The sequence below is a fragment of the Triturus cristatus genome, chromosome 8 (assembly GCF_964204655.1).
Source record: "Triturus cristatus chromosome 8, aTriCri1.1, whole genome shotgun sequence".
Lineage (NCBI taxonomy): Eukaryota > Metazoa > Chordata > Amphibia > Caudata > Salamandridae > Triturus > Triturus cristatus.
Window position 1 is genome coordinate 600,725,586 of NC_140591.1, and position 23,988 is coordinate 600,749,573.

At 46.8% G+C, this 23,988-nt stretch overlaps 1 protein-coding gene across 1 annotated transcript in view; it reads left to right on the forward strand.

Moving 5' to 3' along the window:
• CLN5 (CLN5 lysosomal BMP synthase) overlaps positions 1 to 23,988 on the forward strand; it is a 91,784-nt gene that overhangs the window by 21,620 nt on the left and 46,176 nt on the right. The window contains exon 2 of the mRNA XM_085622051.1: positions 20,952 to 21,126. Coding sequence (XP_085478177.1) covers positions 20,952 to 21,126 — 175 coding nt within the window. The remainder of the gene's footprint in view (positions 1 to 20,951; positions 21,127 to 23,988) is intronic.

Below are 23,988 nucleotides of genomic sequence, written 5' to 3' on the forward strand. Positions count from 1 at the left end.
GGGGAAGACTTTATCCCATCCAGTCTTCCGCAACACAGGCACACAGACAGAGGAAAGCTATCAAAATCCCTACGCCCAACTAGAAACCCTTGGTGCAATGATAGAGACGACATCTAAACAATGCAAAAAGTCAATTCAAACAGTAGTAAATCAAGCTATAGAAGAGAAAATGGGCGAAATGGTTTCTACGATTTCTGCTGTTCTTGAAGACAAATTCGCTCAATTAAAAAAACTGGTACTCGAGGGCAGATCACGATCAAATTCGCACAGAGCACAGGCCGTCAATAGTCAATCTATCCCCCAGGAGGCACACTCTTCATCCCCTGTAAAAGAATATCTTAACAACTCCACCGTAAATACCCTTATTCTCCCCTCTATAGTTACACCGGCAAATAATCAGGGTACTAAGGGAGATATAAGATCAAATGTAATAGTGGAACAATCTATAAGATCCCGCGAAAGGCTCCAACAAGATAAAATGACCGCTCCAAAAGTCTTCCCAATTGCAAACAAAGAATGCCTAAACTTACCGCCGGCCGCCTGCCCTTATGCCCTAGTTTTAACAGGCGTCCCACCTTTTAAATAAAGGTTCAATTGAAACATGGGTTTCACTTAGAAACAAGGTCACGGATTGGCTCATTAAACACACCTATTTTCACCCAAACCACATTAATCAGATTCTGATGGTTAGAAGAGTGGGTTGGATCGGGGATTCCCAGAAAAGTATTACCGGAGATTGTATAGTAGTAAATTTTAAATCACCTGGTCTAGTGCGTTCCCTTCTTAGGGTCAACAGGGGAACAACACACGAAAACACAGTAATTAATTTGGTGTCACTTGATTTTTTCTACTACACAGAACCAACTAACGACTACAGAAGGAATGGGTGCATTTTTTCACAAAACAGATTTGAACAACTCGCAACACTAGAGGAGGTGGACTGACAACCAACATTGTCAGACAATCCTACTCCCCCAAATGTAATCCAGACTTACACCGTATCTAAAAGCTACCCTGAGTCTAATCATGGTCAGGGCAAGAGTACGCCACATTCTATTCTTTGCCACCCCGTGCTTACAGCCCAAATAGGGTATTCCCCTACCTTAAAATCTAATAGCGCGCCCGAAAACATAGCTTCCACGATAGATAGACCACACAATTTGGGTAATATTAGTCCACTTATGGACCCTCCTGTAGCCAAATTAAATGTTCGAAGAATTCCCAATAGTTCAAATAAAACTTTTTCGACTGACCCAGATTTAAATATAATCTTCTGGAATGTATCGGGCCTCCGATCAAAGACCAATAATGAAGGGTGGTTGAATTTCATAAAAGAAAACAATATTGTCTCCTTACAGGAGACATGGGCAACCACCCCGATCCATATAAATGGCTACAAAACTTTTTTCAGTCCAGCTCTGGCCTCAACATCAGGTAGAGCAAAGGGCGGTCTAGTCACTTATGTCTCAAATCTAATTCCAACTTTAGAAGTCCAAGCCCTTAAAAATGAGACACATATCTGAGATTACGAGCAACCATAACAAGGATGCCACCCATCTTGATAGTCAACATATACAACAATCTTACAGATGTCAAGTTTATGGAGGCTATAAAAGAAATCCAACACTTTTTATCAGAACAAATCACTCATAATACAGGGAAAGAACCAATACTAATATGGGGAGGTGACTTTAATCTCACACTATGCGAGAACAGACATAATGGCAAATGCGGTTACACAGACCATTTAAACAATAATATTACACTTTTTCCCATTCCCAAAAGGGGTCGCTCTTGAACGAGACCATGATTCTTCTTCAATTAGTTTTTGCTAATGAACTGCATGAGCCTTCAGTTGTTTTTGCCCCAACCTTCAACGGTAAAGGACAATCTTCTTGTATTGACTTTATTCTGGTGGGAAACAATCCCTCAGAGTCGATTACCGCAGTTACTACCCACGACTGCGCATTTAGTGACCATTTCCCACTGTCTATTACTATTCGAACCACTGCTCCACAAAAAAAGGCACAAACATTATATCATGAAGATAACATCTCAATGCCACGACCAAATGGCTATGCACTCAAATGGTCCCACATCGACCCTACCGCTATTTTAGAAACCATACTCAAAGCGGCACGCCCAGCCTTCTTAGTATGTTTAATGGAGACTTCATCTCCTAGTGAGATTGTAGCTAACTATGATAAAATAACATCCGAAGTTAAGAACGCCCTGACAGTGATGTCCAACGGGCAGAAAATTCTAAAGAAAAAACCCAAGTTTCGGTGGTTTAACTCAGCCTGCACCATAGCACACAAAACTCTTAAAAAAGCTCTAAAAAATCCCCAAGAGATGCCATAGAGGTTTCACAAGTTAGGAAAGCATATAACAAAACACTAACATCCAGGAAGAAAGAACTAAAAGAGGCACATTGGATCGCCCTACACGATAGTTGTAACAACAAAGATTCAGCTACTTTCTGGGAGATCGTTAATTCTTTGTTTCTTTCAGGCCCAAAAGATCGTGGCCTACTTGAAACAACTATCACGGAACAAGAGTGGATTAACCACTTCTCAGAAATATTTTCAATCCCTGAGGGGATAAGCCGACAGAACTATATTTCTGCAACTGACCTGATTAACCCACTAGACTTAGATTTTAACCTCCTCGAGGTCAAGTTGGCTTTGAACACAAGCAGATCAGGAAAGGCCCCGGGCCCCGATGGGGTCCCTATGGACCTCTACAAATCGAACATCGACCTCTGGGCCCCCCTACTACTCAAAGTCCTAGAGGCAATGGGAAAGGTAGGACTACCTGATTCCTGGTCGGACTCGATCTTAGTCCCTATTTTTAAAAAGGGCAACAGAAACAGCCCAACTTGCTACCGACCCATATCCCTATTGGACTCTTTAGGAAAAACAGTAGGAAGAATCCTTCTGGCACGCCTACAAGACTGGGCGGAAACAAATAATATACTATCCGATCTCCAATTCGGCTTCAGGGAGGGAAGAGGCACCATCGAACAGGTCTTAAACCTCACACTTTTGAGAGGGAAGTATGTTCAGGCAAAGGGTGGCAGCCTCTGCATGGCATACGTAGACCTCTCCGCAGCCTTCGATTGCGTGGCCCATAACAAGCTGTGGAGCATAATGATTGAAATGGGAATTGACACCAAATTGGTTAATTACATTAGGGGAATCTACTCTAACGCAACCACAAGAGTAAGATCCGGTACAGGGGGGCAGCTAACGTCACCATTCGGGGTCGAGCGGGGAGTCAGGCAAGGCTGCGTCCTGGCTCCCTTCCTTTTTAACTTGTATACAAACGGCTTAAAAGCAGCTCTGCTGAAGGGTAGCCAGGACCAACCATATGTCCAAACGCGCCCGATCCCCGCTCTCCTCTACGCGGATGACGCAGTTATAATTGCTCGCACCCCCCTTGAACTACAACGGGCTTTGGATAGATACAAAAACTTCATGAATAACCTGGATTTAAACATTAACGTCAAAAAGACATTCATAATGACATCAGATAATCAAACCCGTAAAAGAAAAAGTATCTACCTAAACAATATAAGAGTAGAAAATACTACTACCTACCCTTACTTGGGAGTTGTAATAGATAACAAAGGCATTTGGAAAAGCTCAATAGAGAACAGAAAACTTCAATTCCAAAAAGCCACAACGGCATTGACTGTGTTCGCTCGGAGACTGGGCAAGAGAGCGTCAAAAGAAATGCTCGACATTTATCACTCAAGATGCCTTAGTACGGCAATCTATGGGGCAGGGATTTGGGGTAACGTACGAGTATATTCGATTCAAAAGGTAGAGAACACTTTTTTGAAATTCTTATTGGCCGTCCCGTCGTCCACTTCAACTTTTAACATCCACAGTGAACTGGGCCTCCCACACATTACAGATGTGATACGGATGCAGCCAATTCTTCTCTGGCACCGCATCTGGACCACAACTGAATTAAAATTCACGCAGGCACTCATTACTGACTGTATGAACCTGGATCATGGGTCTCAAATTACTTGGTTATCTTATGTTAAAACATTTTTATCAGACCTGGGACTTGACCATTTTTAATCCACATAAATTAAATTTAATCCCAAGAAAGAAACTACGAGATATGTGTTTAAGTCATCTAGCTGACCTACGTTTGGTTCTTGAAATAAGTAAAACCTCTGTACAGTACTCTCTCCCTATCCAAACCACAGATAAAATGGAGCCTTATTTGAACTCAAGTCTAAGTAACTTTGAAAAAATTTTTACTAACAAGACTGCGACTTAATATGTTTCACCGATTAATCACCTTCCTGGTGATAAACGATTGTGCAATCCAACTGACCCCGTGTCCTTGTGATGATCTTTCCGCCCAGTCGACCCTGCATGTAATTATGTTTTGTAAATTCTACATTGAACCAAGAAAGTTATACCTGATTCCTCTTCTGAAACTGTTGGGCCTAAAGCAATGTCGACCAGCCCTAATGGCTCTCCAAATGTTAGAAACAGAATTATTGGCAATAAAATTCTGTGTGCGGCATAGAACAAATCTCTAAACGGAAACCTGTTTTTTAGAAAGTATTTTAATCATGCACTACACAGTAACATAAATTCAAAATGACCAAAAGACGGCTACCACCAATAAATCAAAACATACCCTTTCTCTACGCCCTTTGACTTGTTGGGCAAAACTGTGGTTGAATCAGGACATTCCACTAACCCACTTGATTGTGAAAGACCTTTTGTCCCATGATAAGGCAATGCGTGATGCAATTCCAAATTGCGAATTCGCAATTAGGGATCGCAAATTACCATCAATTTGAACTTGATGGTAATTTGCATAAACTTTGAAAAATGCACTAAAATTTATTTTGCAAAGTTTCATGTTACACACACACACGTGCCCTTGGGGCATGTATGTGCGCAACATGTGGTAACATCTCAATTTCAGGGGTGCAACAGGGTGTCCTTTTGGCACCCTTGCACCCTTGAAATTGCATGAGCAATTTGCGAGTACCTATTTGGTACTCGCAAATTGCGCATGCAATAAGGCCCATAGAAATGAATGAGTAGCTATTCCTTAATTGTGACTCGCAATTTGCGACTTGCAATTAAAGAACATATAGGAATCGCAATTTTTTTTACGATTCCTACATGCATAGGGATTTGCAGGTCCTAAATAGCGATTTGTTAAAATCCGCTTTATAGGATTCGCAAATCCTGAGTTTGATGCATGCAGTCCTTAGTCCTTTGGATTACGTAACATTTCCTATACACTAATGTACACACGTATGATTGATTATCTCTGTGCAATGTGTGTGTGAGATGAAAAGTGCTCTGACACCCTACACTGGTATGAGTGGTGCTATATAACTTATTCAATGCATCTGATAGCGAGTGGTTTGGAGACTTGCTCACGGTTAAAGGGTGCTAGTGAGAGAGTCCGTGGTGGAGGTGGTCAAGGGGGGGGGCGCGCCAACAAACATTGTCGCACAGGATGCCACCAGCGCTAAAGCCAACCCTGCAATAGGCTAGTGTGACATTTTTTGTGGCTATGCGGAGGCAGCTCCTTTGAAATGTACGTGGGGCACAAACAGCTCTGTCCCACACCTCCTGGCAGGATGGCCCATTCCTGCCAACATCTAGCCTCCCCCTTTGTCTCACTGCTTGGGAGGAATACACAAAGGCCAACTGCCATGCTAAGCGGTCATATGGCCCAGAACACAGGCTGCAGGCAAACAAATGATTAGGACAAGAAAATACAATTTTTTTAATAGTGGCCTTTTCTGAATTGTTACTTACAGTCTGACGTTACCATTAAAGAGGATTTTAAATTACAATACTTTTGAGATCAAACATGTAATTTCTACCTGTTTCAAAATGGAAGTTATCACGTATTAAATTTAATAAGCTAACCCAATGTTATCCTATGGGAGACCAAGGCATACACAATAGTGATAAACTAATTTGGTTGTTTTTCACTACCAAACCTAAAGGTACATGTCCAATGTTTTAAATGCAATGCACACTGCCATTTGGTCTGCTTAGGGCCTACCCTAGGGGTGACATATGTATTCAAAAGGGAGGTTTAGATCTGGCAAAAGGTTTATTTTGCCAGGTCAAATTGTTAGTTTAAAACTGCACAAAGGATGCAACGGCAGGCCTGAGACATGGTTTAAGTAACTACTTAAATGGGTGGCACAATGAGTGCTGCAGGCCCACTATTAGCATTTAATTTATAGGCCCTGGGTACATGTTGTACCACATTACTAGGGACTGATAAGGAAATTAAATGTGCCATTTGGGTGTAAGCCAATTTTACTATGTTTAGGGGAGTGAGCACAAGCACTTTAGCACTGGTTAGCAGTGGTAAAGTACACAGAGCCATAAGGCCAATAAAAACCGATTTCAGCAAACAGGAGAGAAGAAAGCAAAAAGGTTGGGGGAAGAACACCCTGAGGGCTGTCGGCTCTAACATGAAACCCCCGACCCCAGCTGAAAGTGGGGAGAACTACCTATCCAGTTGGGAGTTCTTATCACTAATGCAGAAGAACCTAGATAGACCATTAGCCTTTGAGTGGTCGGCCCAGGGTGGTGTTCTAACATAAAGTCTATTCCCTGTAGGGATCTGGGCCACCTGAACAGTTTGAGATTCTCACCCCTCATTTGCATGAGCCATCTGAGGGACAGGAGGTCTGTCTGCACTCGGACGCGAGCCCCAAACAGGTATGGTCTCAGCTTATTAAGTGCCCAGACAACAGCAAAGGCTTCTCTCTCAATAGTACTCCACCTCTGTTCCCTGTGAAACAGCCTCCTACTAATGGAAGCTACAGGTTGGTCTCTGTCTTCCTCATTTAACTGTGATAGTACAGCCCATATGCCATGTTCTGAAGCACCTGTCTGCACTGTAAATTCTTTGGAGAAGTTAGGGGCCTTGAGTACAGGTGCAATGCACATGTCCTCCTTGAGGGTGTCAAACACTTTCTGACAAGCCTCTGTCCATATCACCTTCTTGGGCTCCTTCTTAGAAGTCAGCTTAGTTAAGGGGGCAACAGTCATGGGATAGCCCTTAACAAATCTTCTGTACTATACAGTGAGGCCCAATAGGCCCTCTTTTATGTCTGAGTTTTGGGGGCTTCCCAGGAAGTGATGGTCTAAATATTGGTCTTGAGGGGCTGCACCTTGCCCCCTCCCACCAGATGCACCACCGAACCCTGCACTATCTGACACTTGCTGGCCTTGATACCCAGGCCTGCCTGTTGCAGAGTCTGAAGCCTTTCCTGGATGTGAAACAGTTGGTCTTCCCAGCTGGAGCCACAGACCGCTATGTCAACAAGGTAGGCCGCAACGAAGGCCTCCATTCCAGCTAGGACTCTCTTTACCAACCTCTTGAAGGTGGCAAGGACATTCTTCAATCCAAAGGGCACCACCCTAAATTGGTAAAGGCCCTCTGGAGTACAGAATGCTGATCGCTCTTGAGCCCCCTCAGTCAGGGCAATCAACCAGGACCCAGAAGTCAGTTTAAAAGTGCTGAGGAACTTGCCAGTCGCTAACCTATCTATGACTTCATCAGTACAGGGGATGGGGGGAACTTCATTCTTGGTGACTCAGTTGAAACCCCTATAGTCCACGTAGAACCTTAGTTCTGGGAAGGTGACCGGAGAGGCAACTTTGTGTACCAGCATCACTGTACTGGACCAGGGACTATTGGATTGCTCAGTCACCCCCAATTCAAGCATCTTGGAAACCTCCTCCTAAATGCTAGCCCTCAACTTATCAGATAGCTTGTACATTTTGTTTTTGAAAGGCATACAGTCTCCTGTGTCAATATTATGGGTACACAAATGTGTAAGTCCAGTGGTGAGGGAGAACAGAGAGGCCAAATGCCCCAACTACTTGCTACAGCTGCTCTGGGGCTAGGGTGGGAGAGAGGTTGACACCTTCCACTGACCCATCCTGCTCCTTGGAAGATAGGAGGTCAGAGAGAGATTCACTCTCCACTTCCACGCCATCATCTGCCACTTGGAACATAGTGGCTTCACACCTCTCAAAATGGAGTTTGATCCGATTGACATGGAGTACTCTCTATTGGTTCCTGGGGGCCTTGAGATCCCCCAGTAGGTGATCTCTCCCTTTTTCTCCTTCACCTCATAAGGCCCTGACCAGACGTCTTGTAGGGCCCGGGGCTTCATTGGCTCTGCCACCCACACTTTCTGTCGCGGCTGAATCATAGTGGCCTTCTGGTCATGCCAAAGTTTTATTACCTCTTGGCTGGCTTCAAGGTCCTCAGAAGCCTTTTTCCAGGACCATTGAATCTTAACGAGGTGACCATAGAGGTGCTCATATGGACTGAATCCAGCTCCCTTCTTTGTTATGCCTCTGAAGGCAAAAAGCAAGCATGGTAAGAGGATGTCCCACTTTCACCTCATGGGCTGTGGCAGGTCCATAATTATCCCTTTCAGGGTGTTGTTCAACCTCTCAGCAAGTCCACTGGTCTGGGGGTGATAGGGTTGCGGTGAACTTATAAGTTACCCGACACTCATTTCACATTGACTTCATGTGTACAGACATGAAATATGTGCCCCCTTCAGACACTACTTCTTTGGGGAACCCCACTGTGAGACACTGCTTCCTTGGTGAACCCTACTTGGGTAAAAAAATCCCCTTCTAGGGCCTAGCAACTGCAGGTGTAGTCACAGTCCTCAGAGGTATGGTCTTTGGGTACCTAGTGGGATGGTCCACCAAACCCAGGATAAACCTATTGCATAAGGCAGTTTTGCGGTTCAGGGGCCCAACAATGTCGATGCCCACCATTTCAAAGAGGGTGCCACCGACAGGTAAGGGAACAAGGGGAGCCTTTAGCTTTTGCCCTGACTTCCCACTGGTCTAGCATGTGGGACATGACTTGTAGAATGCATCTGAGGCTGTCGTCTTCATCTGGGACTAATAGAAGTGGTTGACTAGGTCTTGTCCTGCCTCAGATGTCCTGCCAAGTGTATATCATGAGCCAAACTTAGTAGGAAGGCTCAGTAGCACTGAGGGCCCACCAACACATAAGTTGCCCCAGTCTTAGAAACCTTAGGCTCACTATATAGAAGGTACTTCTCCCAATATATGAGGTGATCTCCAGAGACCTCACCAGCTGCCTGGGCCTGAGCCTGAGCTTGCTGCCTGAAGCGCTTGAGTGTTGAGTACTCTTTCTGAGCTCTACGTAACTCCTCCCTGGTGAGGCCACCCTTAACTTGCCATACATCAAGCTCAGGAAGGTTTCCCAGGGCTGTAATATCCTCTCTAGTAGGCTCCAGGGTGGTGTCCTCAGGCAACTCTCCCTCCTTGACCGTGAGCATTTCAGGGGTTGGTTTTCCATGCCCCTTCCTCTTTTTGGCACCTGTCTCGGGCCATTTGTCCAGGCTCCAGGCCCCCATGACTACTCTCTTGGGCTGCCATGGACCTTGTGGTCAGGCAAACCCACTCAGACAACCCTAACATCTCCAGGTGGGACCTGAGCTCCAATTACTTTCTGACCGCATGCTCAAGCTCATTGCATAGGAGACAATCCACAGTCATGGTAGGACTCACAGCTAACTTTATATAACCTGACCCCCCGCCCCCACTCTAAAGGAGCCAGAGCCCACTGGGTAGTGCCTCTCATTGTTGTCTGCTATTACAACTTGGTGAAATGTATTGGGGATTACCTACTCCGAGGACACCAAATGACATCTTCCAGGAGTCATACTTGCTCCTATGTCCCTCAGAGCCTCTGCCCATTGATGGTGACCCGCTGTCTACTTGGAAGTATTAGCAGGCATGTGGGCTTTGGGCACCATCCCTTTATCACCTTGGGATACTGCAGTAACCTTTGTTAGAAATTGGGTTTTTGGTTGACGGGGGTGAGAACCCTTCTTGAGCAGAAACTACAATCCCGGTCAGGGTGAACCACAAAAGTAACAAAATTACCCTGTGCTTAACCCTCTGGTAGCTTGGCACAAAATCAGTCATGCTTAACTTAGAGGCAATGTAGAAAAATAGAGAAAAATGTAATAAATCATTTGACACCAGAATGACAAAACCAAATCATTAGAACCGGAGTTATGAGTTTTTAATGTGTTTAATAAAAACCTTTGCCAAGAAGATCAAAGGGCCAACAGCGGGCATCTAGTCAGGTGAGAATGGGGCAAGTTGAAAGTTATGGCTGACCACAATGGAGCACAGTTAGCCCCAGTTGGCGCTATTGCCGTGTATCCTATCGCCTCGTCGTGACCAACAAAATCCACAGTTCAGTCTGACCTCGATTGAGATGAGGGCCGGCTACGGCATCAGGAAGGACCTGCAAACAGTACCTTGGAAATTGAAGAGGCATCAGAGACCTTGCGGTGAAGTGCAGCAGTGAGGCCTCTCTGGCGTCGGTGTTGCAAGTCGGTGCAGGAGTCGGTGAGTCCTTGAAGTAACATGTGGTGCAGGCCGAACTTCATCCAATTGAAATCAGGAGCGCTGACATCGGCAGTGCTAGGGCTGTCGTGATGTCCTGGGCGGTGCATTGTGCACTTCATGATGTGGTGCCAGTGACTTCAGTGCAGGCAGTGGCTTGGCGTCTGTGTGAAGTGCTGTCATCGGTAGACCCGGGGTTGCGGTGTCGTCGTGGGCGGTGCGTCATGTTCGTCATGCGACGGTGTCTGTGGCTTCGGTGCAGGCAGCGGCGTTGGTTGGCGATGGCAGAGTCAGTTGCCTTGTTATCTGTAGACAAGGGCTGCAATGTTGTTGAGGGCAGTGAACATGGCTAAGGTGCAGGCAGTGGAGTCAGTGGCAGTGTGAAGCGGTGTCGGTTAGACCAGGACTGTGGTGTTGTTGAAGACGCTGCTGCAGTCACCCAACGAGCGATGATCACAGCGTCCGTGCATGCAACGGCATCAATGACGGCATTGGGAATGCTTTTCTTGAGGTTACAGCCCAGCAAACCCTCCAGTGTCCCAGAACTGCTATTGGCACCACTTGGCAGGTTCAGGACTCCCAGCAATAGAGTCCAGGTGCTGTAGATGAAGTCTTTGATGCCCTCAGAATTCCAACAGGAAGCAAACACACGCAAGCCTTTAGAGAACTTGGAAACCAGGATTCCAGAAAAGAAAGCAAAGTCCAGTTCTTTTACTGCCCAAGACAGAAGCAGTACCTGCAGGTCAGCACAGCAAGCAACAAGCAGAGTGGCAGTTCCCCCTCCTACAGCTTCTCCAGCTCTTCTTCTTGACAGAATCTCGTCTTAGTCCAAAAGTGTTCCAAAAATGTGGGGTCACAGCTCCAGTACTTATGAAAGTTTCTACCTTTGAAGTAGGCAAACTGCAAAGGAAAGTCTTTTTAGTGCACAAGACTCTGTCGTCCCTGACCTGGCTCCAGACACACTGCAGGGGGTGGAGACAGCTTTGTGCGAGGACAGGCACAGCTCTATTCAGGTTTCAGTGACAACTCCTCCCAACACTATAGCTCAGGAAGACCCCTCAGCCTGGTGATGGGCAATCATGATCTGCACGGCACACCTCATCACCTTTTGCGTGACTGTTAGAATGAATGCGCAAACAGCCCAACTGTCATCCTAAACCAGAAGTTGATTTCACAGACAGGCAGAGACACAGAATCGTAAAGCAAGAAAATGCCCACTTCTAAAAGGGGCATTTTCAAACACATCATTGAAAACCAACTTCATTAAAAGATGTATTTTTAAAGTCTGAGTTCAAGAAGCATGAACTCCAAATCTCTATCTTTTCCCAATTGAAACATACACTTGTAAGATGTTACAAGGCAGCTTCAATGATAACCTATGGGAGAGATAGCCCTTGTAATAGTGAAAAATTAATTTAGCAAACAGCACTCATGGACACTTCAGTGTCAGATCTGAGACATGGTAGCAGGGCTACTCACGTGGGTGGCACAATCAAGCTTCAGGCCCACTAGTACCATTTGAATTACAGGCCCTGGGCGCACACACTGTACTTTACTAGGGACTTACTAGTAAATCAAATATACCAATCATGGATAACCAATCATATTCACAATTTACACAGAGAGCACTTGCACTGTAGCACTGATCAGCAGCACTGATTAAGTGCCCAGAGACCTAAAACTAGCAAAAACAAAGTCCAGAATACAGTCAAAATGTACAGGACGTAGAATCAAAAAGACTAGGAAATCCACGTCAAAGATGCCAGGTCTAACAGTGTCCCATGAGGTTTGAGGATCTTAGGAAATGAAGATGCCCAAGGATCGAAATGTCTCCTCCAATGGCCGATATCGAGCCCCTGATGGACATTGGTTACAACAGCCTACATATGTACACATGTAGACTTTTCCCAATTAACAGAAAATCCCGAGGTGTCTCCATATAGCTGTAATATTTGTGCCAGGCGGGGTAATGAACTCTGGGTGTTGCAACTATAGAAGCTTGTCATCTGCCTACATTGACACCTTGTCCTCTGACTTGTCCACTGAGCAAAAGAATACTGCTCAATTGAGGGGGTGTACATTATTTTAACAACACTTGAAATCATACTCTGATTTGAATCATCTGTAAGTGAGCCACCCATACATTATACATTCTACAGCAATGTATGTCTCAGAATTTTCACTGAACTTTTGCAAATATTTGCACTTTATTAATCTCCAGTTTTTATTGAAATTGTCTTTAGCAGTATATAACAAATTATGAATAATGTGTTGCAAGGAGAACCTTTAGTTTTCTCACATATTTTCTCACATACTTTTAGTAAAAGGCTTTAATAAAGTACTGCTTGCGCTTAACACTTCACTGGTAGCTAAAGTATCCTCCATATAACTTTTATCATACTGAATAAGACTTGTCTCCTGTACTACACTGTTTCTGTTTGCGGCGCAGTAGCATGGATGAAGTCATCAATGATGTGATCAGTGATGGCATCAATTGTCATTTGAGATCTGTGATGTCGTCAATGATGTCATTTAACATGTCATAAATGATGTAATATGTGAGGTTACAAGCAGTGCATGGTGTTGGGTGCATGGTATGGATAGCTCAGCAAAGTATACAAGTTACATTTCAATAATTGTTTTAGTTTTTAATTGTTAGTCTTTATATTATTACAAGACCTAACTATAACATCACCTTGACCTTTGTTTTTCAGTAACAAAATATATATATATATATATATTCACTGAAAAAACCATAGGTTTCACACATGTTATACTTAGCTGGACATTTCACTCGTAAAAAACCATTGAAATTCCCCCGTTATAGTTAGTGCAGGCAACTATAACTCACGCTACCGCAATCCTCTGCTGATGACATATGTGTCTTAATGAAAAAAAAATATTTGTAATATATGTATAGCTAAAATTTAATGGAAGAAGACATGGGCAAATAAGTGTCTAAATACAGTATTAGCATCAGCAGAGGATTGCGGTCGCGTGAGTTATAGTTGCCTGCACTAACTATAACGGGGGAATTTCAATGGTTTTTTAGGAGTGAAATGTCCAGCTAAGTATACCATGTGTGAAACCTATGGTTTTTTCAGTGAATTTGCAAGGTTTTTAAAATGCTAATTCCTAACTATAACGTGTGTGAAACCTATGGTTTTTTCAGTGAATTTGTACGGTTTTTTAAATGCTAAGTTACTTTACGCCGTTCGTGGAGTGCGCGCCCACTTCACGCAGTTCGTTCCGTGCGCGCACGGTGCGCTTCGCGCACCGTGCGCGCACAGTGAGCACGCGGTGCGCTTCGCGCACCGCGCGCCCACTTTACGCAGTTAGTGCCGTGCACGCACGGTGGGCACGCGGTGCGCACATGGGGGACATATTATGCGCATCTTTGTGAAATTTATTCTTTGTTTATTTCTTACCTGTAATAAGCCATGCACAAATGGTGCCCTTCGGGCGCCATTTGCACACGGGGTGAGGAGGGTGTGGATAATTTTATGCGCTTCGTTGTGAAATGGTATCTATTCATTGTTCAGTTTGACCATATGCTACTCACAAAAGGTGCCCTTCGGGCACCTTTTACACACGGGGTGGGGAAAACGTGGATATTGTTTTTTTTTTTTTTGATTGTTTACCGTATGCGTACGTTAAGCGCAATCGGCGATTTTTAGGATTTTTTTTTTTAATTTTTTGGTCTTTGGGGTTCTTTTGGGACACCCTAACCATGACTAGGTGGTTAGGAGCTGTCTAGCCTGCCCCTTTTCATGTTATCCCACTTTGTTTTTCCTCCCCCCCCTCAGAGTGCGAGAGAGAAAATGGCGGCCGACACTTCCTGGTTTCGACCGATTCGAATGTTTACTAAGATCTAACAGCCAATCAGAATCGCGCTCGCGCACGGCACCGTACGCGTACGGTAAGCTTACCGTAAGCGCACGGTAAGCGCACCGTAAGCTGCCACAGATATATATATTGATTTAAATGCTATTTTCTCAGGAACTACTGAACAGATTTACATCAGACCTACAAAAGGCACTTCCTTGACCTGTAGACTACCTCTCTGCCAAATTTCAAGTAACTCTGTTCAGCCGTTCGGGCTGTAGCTGTGTCTAAAGGTCCTATGGAAAAATGCATGGGGAAAACGCGTTTTGGGACCCCCCTTTTTTCTCAGCCCCCGCTTGACGAATCCCCCCGAGACTTTCAGGGTAGGAGCGGAGCGTAGCGCCCCATTAGTTTTGAAAATTTCGCGAGGATTCGTCGACCGGCGCCAAAGTTATTCAAAATAGAATGTTGCGGTTTTCCTATGGAAACAGGGTCCTAACTATAACTACCTACTGGCGACCGCCAGTAGGTAATATATATATATATAATATATATACATAATATATTTCAGTTAAACTTGGCTGTGATGTAAATCATTCCTCTTGAAAAGTAGTTCATATATAGTTAAACATTTTTAAGCATTACTTAGCTCTACTACGTTGAGCAGGCTGGCCGGGTCTTGCTCAATGATATCAGCCCAGTGATGTGTCATCTGCCACTGTGGCAGTGCATACCGCACCGCACTCTTCCCCCATCACAGCTTGCGTCAGATTTTAGCACTCGCCGAGCCTAGTGCCTGCTGTCAGTATGAGGGGAAGGTGGCGTAAAGCAAAAAAACGTAACTTCCACCTTGCTAAAATTGTGGCCAGGCATTACCCCCAGGTTCCTTATGTCCTCGTCCCATTCATTACTATGTGGAGATAACCATCTCCCGACAGAAAAAAAGGATCAGAAGAATGCTGGGACACTAACCCCGCCCCTCCCACCGGGAGTACACAAGGGGTACTTACCCAGCATTTCACCTGTTCTTTTTTCTGTCTGGCGACAGAATGGTCTTGGATGCTTGTGCTGCTCCTGCTCCTGCTGGGCTGGGGTGGCGTGCGCATCTTCTCTCCTCCACCCCCCCCCCCTCCCCCGCCCGGCTGCCTGGCTTCTCGGGTGTTTTTTTTTTGTGTTGGTCTGCCTGCCGGCCTTGCTGGCAGGCAGGGCTGTTCCTGGCTGGAAATCCTGGTTACCGGCCCTTTGCGGCTGGTGCACCGCCTCCCGGTTGCTTCCGAGTCGCTGAGCACGTCTTTCTGTGGCCTGGCCGGGTGGAAGACGCGCTGCGCTTGATGTCCCTTTGGATTTCTGGAGCTGGATGTTGGTGTGGGGGCCTTGTTCTTGGTGTTCCGGTCCCCACTCCGGGTGAGTCCCGCGTAGCGGTGTTTTGTGTTTTTTTTTCGAAACTTTGCTTGTTCCCTGTTGTATGTCGGATCTCTCCTTGATCATGATGCCTGCCTTGCTTTCTGCCTCCATACGTGATTCGCATGGCAAACGTTTGGTGCTGCCGGGGATTGGGCCTCGTACATGCAATGCAGCAACTGTGCGGCATTGAGTCTTGACGGTTTTCCCTCCTACATGTTGACAGGTTAGGCTTCTGGAGAGAGCCAGGATGGGCGACGGAGGCTCCTGGAGATGCCGGGGATTGTACCCAGGGCCTCATGCATGCGCAGCATGGGCACTTCCACTGAGCTGCATCCCTGCTTCTACCCTCAACAGTACCCTTTCTCGCAGTTGCTATGATGTCACCCTTACTGTGAGGGACTGAGTCACATTTCCTGCGCAATGTTCTTGTTGGTTCGTGACTTAATACTGCCTTCTGTACGGCTTGTGGGACGCATTGTTTCCGGCGGCTCCATTTGGTGTTGTACTTCATGGTGCTGCCGGACTTGGGGCCTGGAGTCCCGTGTTTTTTGTCCCGGACAGTGAGCTTGCTTCGGGGTCGTGTGATTCTGGGCACATCACTTGATCTCCCATGTTTCTGTAATGCATTTGCTGTGTGGTGTGTCGTGTATTGTGTGATCCCTGCTGTATGTGCATGCTCTTGTAGCACGCAGGGATGCGACCTTGAGGCTTGCGCTCACACCTTTGGACCATGTCACTCGGTTGTGTGCATCATGTCTGCCATAGGTTCTGGTCTGGAGGGATCCGTTTTCCGCGCAAAATCCAGGAGTTACCGATTTTGTTTTGCTGCTCTTCACTCGTTCTCCCGGGTGGCGAGCTGCTCTCCGTTACTTTCTGTGTGGCATGCTTTACTTCTCCTGCCTTTTTGGTGGTGGGAAGTCTGTTGGTGATGCTGTGGACAGGCGATGTCTTTTGCTTCCTGTTACTTGGGCTGCTGCCTTTTCCTCACGTTTGGCAGGCTCATCCTGGCTGGGCTGGGGCATGTTGTTGGGCTCTACTCGGGTCATGTGTTCTACCACCATTGTGCCGATGGCAAACCATCGGTTCTATGCTCTTGTCTTCTCGGCTCTGGCGTTGCCTTCGTGGCTACCTTGGGCTGTCTGTTGGGGTGGGGGCCTTGTTCCTGGTGGTGTCCCGGCCTCCTCTCTGGGATTTCGGGGGCTGTGACCTTCCGTATTTCGATGGGTGCTCTGCTTTTCCCTGTTACGGGTTTGCGCGGGGGGGGACTTGCTTGTTTGTGGCTGCCTCTCCTCCTGTATGCTGAGGTCCTTTTCTTTGGGGATTTCTCGACCCTGGCCTGGGCCTTCCCTGTGTCTCTGGGGTGGTGCTCTGAGCTCCGCTGCCTCTGTGGGTCTCTGCCCGTTGCTTCTCCTGGAGGATGTGCCTGTGGCTGCGGTGCCAGGTTGTTGTCTCTGTCTTACTGCTGCTGTTCTGCCTCTCATGGTCCCTTTCCGTGTTGCCTTTACCTGTGCTTCTGCGTGGTTCTTCCTGTCACGCATGTTTGTGCTGCTTTTTGCCCTAGTTGTCTGCTAGCCCTGACATTCGGGCTTGGTGCTGGAGCTCCTTGGCTGTGTCCTGGGCCTGGTTGTTGTGATCCTGGCCTCCGGGGTTTTTGCCTGTGGCCTTTCCTCCCTGGGGATGGCTTCTCTCCTGGGTGGGGTCGCCCGCTTGGGTTTCTGGATGTGCTTGGCGGGCGCTGTGGTGCTGGTCTAGCCTCCTTTTGGGGTCTGTCTCCCTTGCCGGTGTGCTTGGGTTCCCCTGGTCGATCCTCTCTGATCCTCACTGCTGCATGGTGTTCTGGGCGCCTCGTCTGCTCTGGTGCCTCAGTGGGTTTTGGCTTCCCCTGGGGTGTCTTGTGTTTGGCCTCTTGGCTGTTGGCTGTCCTTCTTCCTTCAGCCTTTCCTCCCTGCTTCTTCTGGTCTCGTCTGGTATCAGTGGTGCTGCTGGGTGGCTGTTGTTTGTTGCCTGGATGGATTCCCTGGGTACTGTTGGCCTCTGCTGGGTCTCTTCTGGCCTGCGGTGTTCTTCTCCGGCTTGGTTCGCTGAGGAGTGGCGGGGTGTTGTCCCTGCCCTTTCTGGTGGTTCTTTTTGCCGGAGTTGTGCCTCGGCTTTTTCCTGTCCTCATGTTGTTCCGGGGGCCGTGTTTCGGTCGCTCCTGGTCTGCAGGCTTGCGGTTGCTTCTGCTTGGCCTTCGGCGGTACCTTCTTGCGGTTGCCTGTTGCCTTCGGCCTTCCTCCCTGTTGGCTCCTGTTCTTGGCTGGTCTGCTGATTTCTGTTTGGTACGACCTGCTCAGGGTTGCCTCTTGCTGCAGTCCTGGCCTGCTTGTTGGGGCTGTGTTGGAGGTTTGTTGGGTGGCCTGGCACTTCATTGTGGGTGTCTTTTCTGCCTGTGGGGTGGCTGGTCCCTCTGCTATCGGGTTCCGGTCCTTGCGGGTGTGGTTTGTTCCTGGCGTTGCGGCCTCTTGGTTCTGGCTGTGCCTGTTTGAATCTGTCACCTCTCCTGTTTCCCTGCTTGCCTCTTGTGTATCGTTTGGGCGACGCCAGGGCTGTTTGCTCTCTGGCCTGTGCTCTGCTGCGGCCTTCCCTTCTTTGGCCTTCCCCCGGTTTTGGGTTGGGCCTTCGGGTCCTTCAGGTCGTGCGGGTTGCGTGGCTTCGGCTTTCGCTTCCCGGCTGTCTCCTCGATTGCCGTTTTGTGCCCTGGGGGTTCGTCCCCTGCGCGTGCCCTGCCTTGGGTCGTGCCGGGCTGTGGGGTTTGGTTTGCTTGTGCGTTCCTCCCTGGCTTCTGTTGCTTCTGTGATCGCGTTGTTTTTGTGTTTCCTCTCCCCTGGTGGGTTGGGGTACCATGCTGTGCTGTTTGGGCCAGTCCCGCTCCTTCGGGTCCTCTGGGGATTGATGACCCTCGGTCTCGCTGGCCTCTGTGTTTTTGCCCCTGCCTTCTGCTTGGGCTGCGTGGGGCCGTCTCTGCCTGGCCTGTCTCTGGTTGGGCTTGTCTGTGGTTGATGTTGGCTCCCTTAGGGTTCCCTTGCTATGGTCTTGGGTTCTCTGGGTCGTTTGGCCGTCCGGTTGCACTCCTTCTCTGGTGTTCGGGGTGTGCCTTCTTTGGGCTGTTGCTTCCGACTCCGGTTTCCTCCGGTTTGGGGTGTTTTGCTGCAGCTGTGTTCTGGGGTTCCTGTGGTTCCTCCTGTTCCCCTTTGTTTTTCCAGGTCTCTTTGTCCTGGTTGGTGGGCCTTGTCGGTTCTTGCTGCCTTGGTTTTCCCTCTTTCCCTGTCCGTGGGCTCTGTCTCGCTTTCCGGGCTGGGTGCTGGTGGCTTGTCGGCTGCTGCTGGCCCTTTTCTTTGAGGCCTGCTGCTCTTTTGTGAGGTTCCGGGGGTTTGTCCTCTGGTCTCTCTGGGGTTGGGTCGTTTGCTTCCTTTCTCTTCTGGTTTGATCCTGCCCTTGGTGGGCTTCTCAGCCCTTTTTTTCCCGGGGACGACTTTGGTTGATTTTGGTTTGGGCTTCACATTTCTCTGGCCCTCTTGTCCCCTGGGTGTTTCTTTTCTTTCCGGGGCCTGGGTTCGGCTGGCATGGGTTCTCTGTGCCTGGGTTTGGCTCCTGTTGCCCGGTTCTGGCTTGCTGGCCTGGTGGCTCTTGGCCTTTCTCTTTGGGTGGCCTCCTCGCTGTTGTTTTCTTCTTGCCTCGGATGGCTTGTGTGTCCGTGCTCTCCCCTTCTCTGGTTGGCTGGGGGGTGTTCCTGCTGTGTGCTGGTTGGCCTCTGTGGTTGTCGGTCTGGTCGTCTGGATGTTCTCCCGTTGATTTGTTGGGTGCGTCCAGGATTGGTGGGGCTCCCTCTTGTCGGGGGCTCTGCCTGGGGTTTCGCCGGTTCTGCCTTTTGCTTCCTGCGGTTGCTGCCTTGGTGTGATTTCCTGGGTTGGCTTCTGTTTTGTTTGGAAAGGCCGGCTTTTCTGCTTTGGTATTCTCCACATAGTAATGAATGGGACGAGGACATAGGGGACCTGGGGGTAATGCTCTATTACTTACCAGTAATCTTAATTACTCTGGGCCCCGTTGTCCTCGTCCCATTCATACACCCCGCCCTCCCTCCCGGACGGCCGGCCTTCCTGTTTTGGGCTTGGTTGTTCAGGCAGAATGCTGGGTAAGTACCCCTTATGTACTCCCGGTGGGAGGGGCGGGGTTAGTGTCCCAGTATTCTACTGATCCTTTTTTTCTTTCGGGAGATGGTTATCTCCACATAGTAATGAATGGGACGAGGATAACGGGACCCGGAGTAATGAAGATTTCCGGTAAGTAATAGAGCATTACACCCTTGCGCCGCCATCGACCACTGTGGGCTGAGTGGGCATAGTGTTGCTGCCTGCCTCTGTCATAGTTGACAGAAGGTAGGTAGGAAAACAGAGAAATAGAACAAAAAATGGAAAATAGAAACATCGGGGCAGTCAGAAGGAAACAAAAAGTAACAATGAAGTTGAAAAAAGGGAGAGATATACAAGAATGAGGTGGATGGGCCTCGGAAGTTGGGAAGCTTCCTAGGCAGGAGCAAGCTTGAGTATTCAAAATGACTGCTCCCCTGCACAACGTGTCATGCCGGTTCCACGTTATTTTTTTAACAGGAAATGCTTCTTTGGTGTTATTTTTGAGCGCATTGCACATAATTACGTGCAAGTTTGTGTCATTTTGCTTAATATTTTGTTTTTTTTAGAACCTAGGCAAGTATTGCTCTCCCCTAATTGAGGCCACTTATGTATGACAGAAAAAGTGGATAAACCGAGGTAATGGGTGTTGCAGCAATAGGACTAAGATGGGAAGGCATAGCATTAGCATTAAAGAAGAAGCAAAGGACATCAGGTTGAGGAAGAAAAAGATAAGGAATCTAAATAGCTAGAATATTAGAAACAGGAGCGTTAGGATTGGCAAATGAGGAAATAGAGACCTTAGTAGTAGGGAAATTGAAGGGTGCTAATCAATGATGAACACTGGAAGACTAAGAAGTAAATCGAGACTTGGTCCATTGTGGAAAATTCTTCAATTTAAGGATGGTTAGAGTGAAGTGGTCTTGGCAAGGTGACCAGGAACTTGCCATGTTCATCTAGAATAGGGAGAATAATATTGAATGGAGTCAAGTGAAGTTATTGGTTTTCAAACCACACTGCTGCTTTCTCATTATTGTACCCAGTTTGTTTTTCAAGGATTAAAATAAGATTTTGATACATCTCTCTTGCCAAAGTGACCCTTTCTTTATCCACAATGCAGGCGTTTTGATTACCGTCCAAAAACAGACCCATACTGTCAAGCGCTGTACACTTTCTGCCCAACTGGTTATCCCGATGGACAGATTCCTGCAATGAAAGATGAGGACACAATTGAGGTCTTCAGACTGCAGGCCCCTGTGTGGGAATTCAAGTACGGTGATCTCTTGGGACATTTTGTAAGTACAAAATCACTTCATCTTGTACTTTAACAGTAATTTAAGATACTCGGGTTTATTACTCTAAATCTGATTTACAGAAGTGATATATTAGCTCTTCTGAATAAGAACTATCTTTTTGTGTAGCACTTACTGATCCAGTTTGCCATTTTGTCATTTTCAAATCACTGTCCATACAGGACAAAAAGTTGATTCAGTGTTGTTAAGATTTAAACTTGTGACATTTTTTTATAGTGAATTGTTATAATTAGATTTTTGTAAATATTGTGGATGGATTGCAGTTTATCTAATATAATAAATGCAAATGAAATGTGAAGTGAGCCCATCATCTTTCCTTGATTATGGAAACTTATCAATCTGACCTATGTTTATATATTTGCCCTGATATCTACAGCTCATGTTTACAAAGGGTGCCTCCTATACAGATAGCCATTGCCAGGGTATAGACATGCATTAACAGTCAAATGGGACCTCCATATGCAGCTTTCCTCTAGCACTTGATCCTCAGGATTACGACTACTAATAATAACAATACTCTTTATTTGTATACGGTTAGTAAAACCATTGCAATTATTTAAAAACATACAAACAATATAAAATCTCAAATCAAGGCAGAACACTTTCTTTGGGATGCGCGTCACAAATGTAAAAAAAGACAGTCATATTGTTCTAGTAAATTACAGATGGAACGTTTAAGTTAACGGCAGTAAAGTGCCTGTGCAGAGGGGGTAATAGCAGCAAAAGGTTGTGCTTGAAAGAGGCTGCCACCCATTAGAAGGACACGTTGTAGTCGAAGGTTCGCAACTGATAAAAGCCCAATCAGTTCAAGAGACACTCGCAAATAAATTCATGGCAGTGAACAGGGCTGATATTGAGATATAGCAAAGTGTTAGTAAAAACCTAATTTATCTGAAATAAAAAAAACATGTGCAGTGTGTTATAGCTATGTAAGGTTTACTTGTGGATTGAAGGCTGATGTGGGGGGCAGGTATATCCTGTTACAGGGCACAACGGATGGTCTGGCCTTGACCATAGTGAATACATATGAACCTAATACTGATGACGCAGGGTTCTTTCTTTCCATGCAGGACCTGCTGATGCAGGATCTCAACTCGCCCTTGATGTGGTTGGGTGACTTCTATTGTGTGTTAGACCCTAATCCGGTCAAATCTCCCCTGAAAGTGGGCATGAAATCTCACATGACGAATGCCCTTTCAAGGGGTAATACAAAACATTGGGTTGCAAGATGTTTGGCGGTTGCAACACCCTACACAAACGGTTTACACATGTCCCTCCCTAACACACAATACACACAGTAGGTTGGACAGAGTTCTGATTACTGGGTTCCCACGGCTGGAGGATGTTGAGGTCACACACCTAGCACAATTTTTATCTGATCACTCTCCCGTCTGTCGTAGAGTGGCCTTGCCACGCTGGGCGTCAGGTCTTAAGAGGATGCTGGTGGAAATACTTGCGAACCCGTTGGGGCACGAGGAGTTGGCCGGCAGTTACATTGCTTCAAATTTGGGATCCACAGCCCTTAGGCCCACGGAATGGGGAGCACTTAAAGTGGTGTTGAGGGGTATCTGCCTGGGTCTCACGTGTGGGGTGCACCAGCAACAAGAGGCGGAGCTCCTTGGGGAAGAATGTGAACTAGCAGAAGTGCAGGTTGCTTAGACACCCTGAAATACATGGTCCACCGTCAAATAAAAGACGTATGGGACCGGCTATATAAATACATGCTACAACAGTACCAACAGAGCTTGCCCCGGGAGGGTGAAAAGTTGTGCAGGCTCTTAGCCTGGATCCTGCGCTGGGAGAATGAATGCCCCTCCCCTCGTGACGCACTTAACACCCGGGGGCACCAGTGTCACATCAAGGGCAGACATAGTCCACACATTCAAACACCATCTACAGCGTGTATACACTGCAGACCCTGCTATCAAGGCACAGCAATACACTTTTTTTGGAGGGATTGGACATTGCTACGCTCAGTCCACTGGCATCGGAAGCCCCAGACACCCCTCTGGTTGTGGTGGAATTTAGGACAGCGTAACAGCTCTCCTGCGGTCGAAGGCTCTTGGGGAGATTGCTTCCCACCCAAATTTTATCAGGCATTTTCACGATCATTAACTCAAAGTCTCCTGGATGTATTCCTGGAGTCCAGCGTCAAAGGTCTTACCTCCAACTATGAGACTATGAGAAAGGGGGAGATATGCATGCTTCTCAAACCAGGTGGGGATGTTGCTGACCCAGCTGCATACAGGTCTCTCACAATGATTAATTTAGACATGGGGCTCTGCAAACTGCTAGCTACTTGACTGGCAGGTCATATGGCTCAACTGGTGCATGATGACCAGTGTGGCTTCATACCGGGACGTAACACTGGAATGTTATTCTTCGATCCCTTTTGTGGGTGGGTTGAAATAGCAGAGTGGCCCTGATGACTCCGACAAGGACGTATGAGGAGGGGGACTGGAAGCATTTTGTGACCAAGCCCTTCATCAGGGGAAGTATTACATCGGGTGATTCAACAAATCATTCCTGCGCTTATCAATCGCTTCTGTCGGCGTACCTCAGATGAAGGGCTTGGTCCTGAAATACATTGGGAACATTCAATACAAACATCTGTGGATTACAAATTGATTGTACTTCTACATTGAAGATGAAATGGGAACGTATTATTTCATACCTGCATTGATGATAAAGTTATGGGAGAAACCATTGTGACGGAACAAGGTTTAAAAATTACGTTTGGAGAAAACTTCAAGTTATTGCCTATGAACTTTTTGATTTTGATTTACATAACGGAGATTTAATCCCAGTGGAGTGCTTTTTGGGGACACTGTTGCTACTCTAACA